Raw genomic sequence first — 9123 nt, 5'->3', positions numbered from 1 at the left:
GCTTCGCTGTATCGCCGTCCTTCCGCTCGTACAACACCGTCCTCGCGGCACTGGCCAGGGCGAACTGCCACGCCGATGTGCTCGCGCTCTACCGCCGTATGGTCCACCGGGACCGCATCCCGCCCTCCACCTTTACCTTCGGTGTCGCTGCGCGTGCACTCTGCCGCCTCGGACGCGCTGATGAGGCGCTCGCGATGCTCCGCAGTATGGCGCGGCATGGGTGTGTGCCCGATGTGGTGCTCTATCAGACGGTCATCCACGCCCTGTGTGAGCAGGGTGAGGTCGCCGAGGCTACCACGCTCCTCGACGAGATGTTCCTCATGGGGTGCTCTGCTGATGTCAACACGTTCAATGACATTGTGCATGGGCTATGCATGCTTGGGCGTCTCCGCGATGCTGCAAGGCTTGTGGACAGGATGATGATAAGAGGCTGCGTGCCAAACACCATGACATACGGGTTCCTTATCCAGGGTCTGTGCCGAGCAAGGCAGGTGGACGAGGCACGCACAATGCTCGGGAGGGTGCCGGAGTTGAATGTCGTGTTATTTAACACAGTGATTGGCGGATGTCTTTTGGATGGGAAGCTAACAGAGGCGACAGAGCTGTATGAGATAATGGGATCAAAAGGCTGCCCACCAGATGCACACACTTACAGTATATTGATACATGGGCTTTGCAAGCTTGGGAGGCCTGGTTCGGCCATGCGGTTGCTTAGAGAGATGGAGGATAAGGGTTGTGCTCCAAACGTAGTGACCTACACGATCTTGCTGCATGCTTTTTGCAGGAATGGCATGTGGGATGACATGAGAGCAACGCTGAAGCTAATGTTGGCAAATGGCTTGAGTCTGAATTCACAAGGATACAATGGAATGATTTATGCTGTATGTAAGGAAGGCAGGATGGATGACGCGATGACACTCATGCAAGAGATGAAGAGTGAAGGTTGCAAGCCTGATATCTGCACGTATAATACAATAATTTATCATCTCTGCAACAATGGCCAGATCGAGGAGGCTGTGTATCTATTTGAAAATTTGGTTGACGAGGGTGTTGTTGCGAATAGAATAACTTACAATACACTCATTCATGCACTGTTGTGCAAAGGAGGTTTGCAGGATGCCATACGGCTTGCAAATGAAATGGTACTTCATGGTTGTTCACTTGATGTTGTTAGTTATAATGGTCTGATTAAAGCCCTGTGCAAAGATGGGAATGTTGATCAGAGCATGGTGTTGCTCGCGGAAATGATAGAAAAGGGAATTAAGCCAAATAACATTTCATACAACCTCTTGATTAGTGAGCTCTGCAAGACAAGAAGGGTGCGTGATGCACTAGAGCTCTCGAAGGAGATGTTAAACCAAGGGCTTACTCCTGACATTGTCACATACAACACACTCATAAATGGATTGTGCAAAATGGGATGGATGCATGCTGCGCTGAATCTCCTAGAGAAGTTACATTCTGAAAATGTGCATGCAGATACTATTACATACAATATCCTCATTAGTTGGCACTGCAAAGCGAGATTGCTTAATGATGCTAATATGCTTCTAAACAGAGCAGTGACTGTTGGGATAACACCTAACGAGCGCACTTGGGGAATTATGGTGCAAAATTTTGTCAGACATCCACTCAATTTTTTGTCCGACGAGGTTAAAGGGCATTAATTTCTGTTTGCTGTGTACTGTATGTTGGTTGTCATGGCTTTTGGAGTTACCACAGCTACAGATGTTGTGAAGATCAGAATGGGCAGCTCATGGTGTCCATCATAATGTTCATCATGCTTGACCTGGTATGTATGTTTCCTGTTGTAATTAGAAGTTTGTACCTTGTATCCATTGGCCTTTAGCATCATTTGGTTATTTTGTTGTACCACTAGTAAGCCTGCATGTGCAATGCACGTCTCATTTGAAATTCGCTAGAAATCAATATTTGAATATATGAAGCTTACATTTTCAATTTATATATAGCGATGCGTAATCTTACGTGCGCAGTGATTTACTGTACATTGCACGTACACTGCGAATTTAAATGTTGATGGACTCCCTCTGTCCCATAATACAAGACGTTATTACATCCAATATGTGAGTATATTGGATGTAATAACATCTTATATTATGGGACGGAGGGAGTAGTACTTAACAGACTTGCCTAAAGCATATTGAGATTAAATTCGCCACCAGCATTCACAAATCAAGGATCTTAATGAACACTCGTAACATTTTCCCCTTGTTGAGCCAATAAAATACCTATTTCAATCCAGACGCCTCTATGGGGCATATCAGATCATCACAATGAACAAAAGATGTATAGATAAGGTAGAATAAATCATAATATATTTTCTCACAATATTACGACATCTACGGTTCACCATCATTTAACTGTGGAGACTATCGCCGGTGTTGCCCGAAATACCACCTCCATAGCTCAGTGTTCTCCTTGACACCGATCTGCCGGCCTAATCCTCTTCTTCTGCGTTGTTTAGCTCATAGAATACCATTCCTCATTCCAGGCTACGTGTTGGTTCTGATCAAAAGCAGCAATTAGAAAACAAATAATGTTAGCTCAAATACATGCTATAGCAAATATATTTCAGTTGCAGCTTACACAAAGAATATGCAGCTTACACAAAGAATATAGTAAGCGTGCACATGCAATGCACGTCTTGACTAATGTTACAACCACATTTTCAAATTCACAAGATACTCTGATAGCACTAAAAACATATTACAAATCGACCTATAATTTAAATGATTTTCAAGCAACGCTATAATTTAGCATCATATGCATACAGTGAAGTCACCTAATTATCTCAGTATGTCTTAATACACTAATCAATTCTTGTACAACATCAAGGATGCATGTTGTCTGTGGCTTCATTGTCAATGTAGTTGAGTAGATGCACCAAAAATCACTTTCTTGCCTCACAACTATCCTCTTGGAGAACTATAGGTCGTTATCTTGAGAGTTTTCATGAGGTAGAATTCAAAAAGTTGCAATATTAAATACTCACCTTGCAAATTGGCTGGTTCAATTCTTTCTCGTTCCATGAGTGCATAAAACCAAAAGCAAAATAACTGGTGAGACATGCTACATTGGAAACTAATTGAAATCATGCACAGCTGATTTGCATGCTTGCTTGTCTATGGCACATCTGCTTCAAAAAAAAACATCCGCTTTGAAAGCAATTAACAGTGACAATCGTTCTTTGCAAAATCAACGGCTTGCTCGCCCCTAGTAAACTTGCACGTGCCTCGTCTCAACAGACAAAAAATGAGATCAAATATATCTTGGGATAAGTAAATAATTCAAGTCTGCATATGCTATAAAGGATTGAATCCGATCTATCTAGCCTTTAACCTTAAAGGCTGCCAGCCAACCCGCCTCCATGGCGCTCCTCCAGATTGGCCGATTCCTGTCCGTTGGATCTGAGTAGATTTCCCACCTTGGCTCCCCTTGGCCGTCCGATTTTGACTGCTGTTTTCACTTTTTTTTACGTGAGTATCACTGGTGGGCCTCTTCCTAGGTGGGGTCACGTGAAGATGGGTGGGTGCTGCGATGTGAGTGTCTGATTGGTTATTCCTCCTGGAAAGCCCATTGAGCACAACCGCACGAACCCTAGCCCCCAATCCACAGCCGCCACACTCCTCCCTCCTCCTCCACCCCAAGTCATTCTCCCTTGTGAGCCTCCGCTCCATCTCCTCCCTCCCTCGTCTCTGCCTCTTCTCCGCTCCAAGCTCCTCTGACGCTTCCTGAGGTCATCGTCGTCGCATGAGATCCCATTGTTGGCCGCCGCCCCTACCGATGAGATCCACCGCCTCCCAAGGTCCTCATCTCGTCGTCACCGCCTCCATTTCCCCATCCATCCGCACCCCGCTCGGCTACTGCGTCTGCGATTCGTGGTGTCACGGGGCGGATGTGTGGTAGTGCGCGAAGGGAGGCCGGCCGACGCGGTGAGGATGCGTAAGTGGCGGGAGAAGGGGGAACGGCGCGGTGAGGACCACCACGGCGTCTCATGCTGTTCGCTAGAAGCTGCAAGCTCCCGTGCGACCTTGCTCGTCGTCTTCTTCCCGTGCACAGCATCCAGGTAGGCAATTAGCAACTCCACTTTATATATATTTTTGGACTGTTCGATGGATTAATCTCGATTTGAGATGTTAATTGTGAATTGTTCTTATGCTCATGAATATTTTGCAAATGGAAGAGGGAATTGTAAATCTCACTTGTCTTATAAAAGAATCATGTTCTCACCTGAATTGATAATGTGCTGCTTGTGTAGGTCCATCAATTTGTTATCCAAGATTTGGCTCAGGAGAGTGCAGCATATGCAGGTTAGTATAATTTCTGGTCTACTTGTCCATGAATCTGATGTCACTGAGTTCCTAAAAAATTCTGGATTGTTTGCTTAATTTCCATCATTAATCATAGTGAATGGTCTCCTTGCAAACAGGTAGACACGAAGATGGTGAGTCAGTGACCATGGTTGCTCTGTTGAGTTCAGGGGAGCAAATCAACCGAGGAACTCTGATCGTATGATTTTTAGAATGGTTTATGTGTAAGCCACAAATTTTCATGCATGAAACTGTTAATCTTAACGAGCATATGTGTGCTATTTGTTAACCACATCATATTGAAGTTCGTAACTCAACATACCCGCTGCATATTAGTACCTAGTGAATGCCTGAAAATATTATCCATTCATCAAAAATATCACCGCGATTGTATACATGTTTCTGTACTAATATAGTTGTTTTCATGTCATCTAGATCGTACCAAATATAGTAACAATCAAATCTGCAATTTTGGGCAAGGTTAAATGCTACTCCCTCCGTCCCATAATATAAGACGTTATTACAACCAATGTACTCACATATTGGTTGTAGTAACATCTTATATTATGGGATGGAGGGAGTATTAAAAATTAGTCTTGGCTTAGTATGGTAATAGTTGTTGGTCACAGCCATTAAAACGATTTATTAGTCCTATCAGGTTATTTAAACTGCGGCAAGGAATGAACATTACAGCTTATCTGCGTCATGACCCTCTCTGATTTTCTTTGATGTTGTTTCATTCCTTGTCCAAGTAATGCTTGTAAGTCTTTTGTCTGAATTGAAATAATATGTCATATCTGTATATTTTACCCCACATCATCTTCAAAAAGATGTTCCTTTTCCGCAGCTCAAGAGAGAGCATTATTGTGGACGCCGGTGAGCATCCTTCTTCCTTCTGAATTGTGTCTAATTGCCTCTGGTCATAAATAGCAAGACACTGATGGAGGAGCCGCCCAGCTCATGCTGCGATTATTCAAGCTTTCCGTACTAAGAAAGCACTGACTGCCAGGAAAGGGAAGTGGACCGGGTGCCACAGTATGGTCTAGTAGTTTGTCATGTGGTTCCCTCTTTGCAGTGTGTTCTGTGTTGCTTCTTGTTTTTCGATGGTCTTCTGAATGCAGTTTTGCTTTGCACCAGAGCTCTTATTGACCAGTTAACTACTAGGATGATGTCATGATGATGCCTACCCTGCATCCGTGCATTGGGCCTTCTGCTCCATGGACCGGAAGTGAGATCCTTCCTGTCGTAATATATGCCCAAGGACACCAACCCCTTTGATGTTTCTAGAGCATCCAAAACTTCCTGTGTTACGTTTCCTAAGATTATTTGCTACTTTATAGCACTGTATTTGCATTGTGGCTGGATCAGGCACTATCTGATGCCATGTAATACATGCCTTGAAGCATTAACCTTTATGACATTTTGTGAATGGCAGAAACTCCCTTCTTAGATTTGCTAAGAAAGTATGCTACCATGTACTCCCTATGTCCCATAATGTAAGACGTTTTTTGACACCCATAATGTGTCAAAAAACGTCTTACATTATGTGTCAAAAAACGTCTTACATTATGGGATGGAGGGAGTAATATAGTATTTGCATGCAGTTACTATGTGCGCCATCTAGGATTGTGTGCTACTTACCCCCATTGTTTGTGTGAATACCTTGTTTTTGTATACATGCGTTGCAGGACTTAGGTCTGCTTTTCACGCAAAAGGGCGCACCTGACCACCCAGGAGGCGCACAAAGGCACGCTGAAGCAAAATCATTCTCTTGCAGGCCCTGTAGCTTAGCAGATGTGTGCAGGTTTGCCTGTAATCTATATTTTGTATTTCATTTAGCTAAGTTCAGCAAACACTTGTTTGTTTTCTTACATAACGACTGAAGCAAAATTATTGTCTTGCAGACTATGTAGGCTACTGTTTAACTGCTATTGTTGTTGGAGCCATTGGCTATTTATGCATAAGATGGAAGGTGAACTCGGATTTTTGTGAGGGGAATTGGATTTTTTCCAGATGGCTTGCTCTTCGTGATGTGGTTGGTACTAATGAACTGATGGCAGGCATCAAGGTTGCATCTTAGCCACATTTCCCTTTCTATAGTTGCCATTTAGTTGATTAACATACATTGTACAATTTCAGTCAGGCACATTCTGGGTCAATAAATATTGAATCAGCTACTTTTTATATCCCTGGACTATAGTGCATCAGATGCCGTGCATGTCCCATCTTTTCCCATGGTGCAGTGAAATGTTTTGCATTTAGTTGTAGTTCAGTACAGTAAAATGGTGTCCAGTTTTTTTTTGTCCTTTGAAAAATTAAATGATACTCCCTTTAGGACTGTTTGCGCCTGAGCACTATACAATGTGGATATGCTGACCGTTTCTTATGTTTTTAACATCTGTAAACAATGTGATGTCAATTTTGTATTCAATTCTTCACTTGAGTGAATTACTTGTATTGGGGGCTGCCCTTTATTCTAGACAAAGGATGTGCAATTTATCAAGTGAAAGTGAGTCATCAGATGTACTGTTGAAGGATGGATAACATGACAAGCGATCAAGTTCATGAAAGGAGTGGTCAATATTGGTGCATATCTATATTTCTTCAATATCTGTTGATACTTATTAGGTTGGAAGTGCAAATTCTTGTGTGCTTTCTACAGGTTGGGGAGCAATGTTGTTTTACTGGCATATCTTTATAATTTCAAAAAATGTTATAGACGATGGCCAATGCTGTTATGGGGTGCTTTTGAACCATGAATTAATTGTGTTATTCTTTGGATCTGATTGTGAAGTGCATATTCAGATCATCTATTTGTAGTCAGTTCAGAGCCATACTTATCCATCAAAACCACTGAATGGAATGGATTCATAGGAATGCATGCATATATGTCAGGACCTGAGCTGTTTATCTCTGAAGAAACCGACACCTTTAATCTGTTTCAGATAAGTTTGAATCGATACCAGTTGGCGTGAAGCACTACGGGCTGTCCATCTATTATCCAACACCCAACACCCTTCGATAATAGATGCGGTGTTGATCCTTCATCGGACGGCTGAGGAGCACCTGCGAGATAATGCATTGTTGGATAATAGATGCGGTGTTAATCAACAATGTATTATCCGTCTCTTTTTTCCATACCTGTATTGATTCAGATTGAGGATGAACACCTCAGCAAAATTAGGGCTGGACATGAAATTAAAGATAAATTTGCTAGAGACACCTGATAAATAAGGACATGCATGACAACAAATAAGAGAAGGATTCAATAAAGATGGGATGTTTGCTATAAAAGAAATAAAATAGAAAATGCAGAGGAGATCCGATAAAGATGAGATGTTGCGCTATTCTCCTATATAAGAAGAAAAAAGAGAGGACATGCATGAAAAAAGTGAAAAGAAGGCATGCATGACAAAAAATAAAATAAAAGACAAGTTTGATAAGATATAAATAGTGATGAAACAGGGACCAATACCTATAACATGTATGGCAAGAAATAGTGATGAAATAGGGGGCAAGTACCTGCGTCCACAGGAGACCATACAAAAAAGTTCTTTTCCAAACAAAAAAAAAATCTCCTTTTGTGATTCAAAAACCTTGTATCCTTTTAACAACCTTTTTAACAACTCTTCATGTATTTAAGAAATATGGATGTGAAAAGAAGTGTTCAAGAGTTAGCCTAAGTTGGTGATTCTTAAACTGAAAACTGCCATTGATGCACACATTTCTTCATAGTGTGCTAATGTGTCATCGTCTGTTTTTGTTGTTTTTCTTTACTCGCCGTAACAACACCCCATTCCGAACATGACATGAATAAATGCATGATCACTTGCCCGTTTCTTTGTACGGATTAAATCTACATGCAAGCCGTGTTGAAAAAGAACACCTGTAGAATCTTAAACTGCGCTTTTATAGGTTAAGACTATCTCTATTTGGGCCGTAGCTACAAATTCTCAGATTATAGACAATTTTTTTGTAAATTAAGAGCATGTGTAGTATTTTTTCTTCCCTTGCAATGCACGGACCCTTTTGCTAGTTACACCCTATGATAGCTGATAAGATTCGTGAAGCTCAATAGGTTTTTTTTATGGAAAAATAGAAGCGCCTAGAGTATAGCAGAAAAATAAGCAAGATTCACATTGGAAAGTTTTCACTGTTGCATTGCGTCTAGAGTATACCAGGAAAATTAATTTTGCCAGTTCTACGACCATCTGTGTTCTATGTAAACTCGCAAGATGGAAACTGTTGGGTTTGTTCCGTCACAACTCACAAAGACGGAAAGATTTGGTTAAGCTTGGCCCTCTACAAGACTGCAGGAGTTTGGAATAAGTAGCTCTATGCCTCACCGTTAGCATCAAGGGGTGGTGGCGCAGTTGGCTAGCGCGTAGGTCTCATAGCTAAACGTGAGTGATCCTGAGGTCGAGAGTTCGAGCCTCTCTCACCCCATCTTTTTTGCGTTTCGTCTTTTTTCCAGCGGGCCCAATCGCTACCCATTCCACGATACTGGGCTTTATGCCTACCACGGCCCAATTGACCGAGCTGCCCGCGTTTCTCTTGCTCTTTCACTCAGTTCGTTCGTTCGCATTTCCTCAAAAAAAAGAAGTTCGTTCGTTCGCAAAAAAATTCAGTTCGTTCGCAGCGTCGGATACTCGGATCGCAAGCAAACTGACACTGGAAGTATCACTCAAGAAAAAAAAAATTGGCACAGGGCGTAACGGAAGCCACAGGGAAAACAATGCGACATTTCACCTCAGCGGTAGCAGAACGTGATCTGGCAGGCATGCCAGTTCAC

The 9123-nt window shown here is 42.3% G+C and overlaps 1 protein-coding gene and 1 non-coding gene across 2 annotated transcripts; both read left to right on the top strand.

The window, feature by feature from the left end:
• Positions 1-6: 6 nt before the first annotated feature.
• On the top strand, positions 7-6508 carry LOC119362933 (pentatricopeptide repeat-containing protein At5g64320, mitochondrial-like). Its single transcript, XM_037628214.1, has 4 exons — positions 7-1792; positions 4280-4331; positions 4451-6135; positions 6236-6508. Exon 1 carries the CDS (start codon positions 99-101, stop codon positions 1665-1667), a length of 1569 nt encoding a protein of 522 aa, XP_037484111.1. The 5' UTR covers positions 7-98; the 3' UTR covers positions 1668-1792; positions 4280-4331; positions 4451-6135; positions 6236-6508.
• Positions 6509-8689: 2181 nt separating this feature from the next.
• Positions 8690-8777, top strand: TRNAM-CAU. The gene is given in 2 exon segments: positions 8690-8727; positions 8742-8777. It is a non-coding gene; the product is annotated as a tRNA-Met (tRNA).
• The last annotated feature ends 346 nt before the right edge of the window (positions 8778-9123 follow it).

The sequence above is a fragment of the Triticum dicoccoides genome, chromosome 2B, assembly GCF_002162155.2.
Source record: "Triticum dicoccoides isolate Atlit2015 ecotype Zavitan chromosome 2B, WEW_v2.0, whole genome shotgun sequence".
Taxonomy (NCBI): domain Eukaryota; kingdom Viridiplantae; phylum Streptophyta; class Magnoliopsida; order Poales; family Poaceae; genus Triticum; species Triticum dicoccoides.
This window is presented reverse-complemented; position numbering and strand designations above follow the sequence as displayed.

What these genes read in the sequence shown, in the direction of transcription:
- LOC119362933 (XM_037628214.1), top strand. Translation starts at nt 99, where the DNA reads ATGGTCCACCGGGACCGCATCCCGCCCTCCACCTTTACCTTCGGTGTC.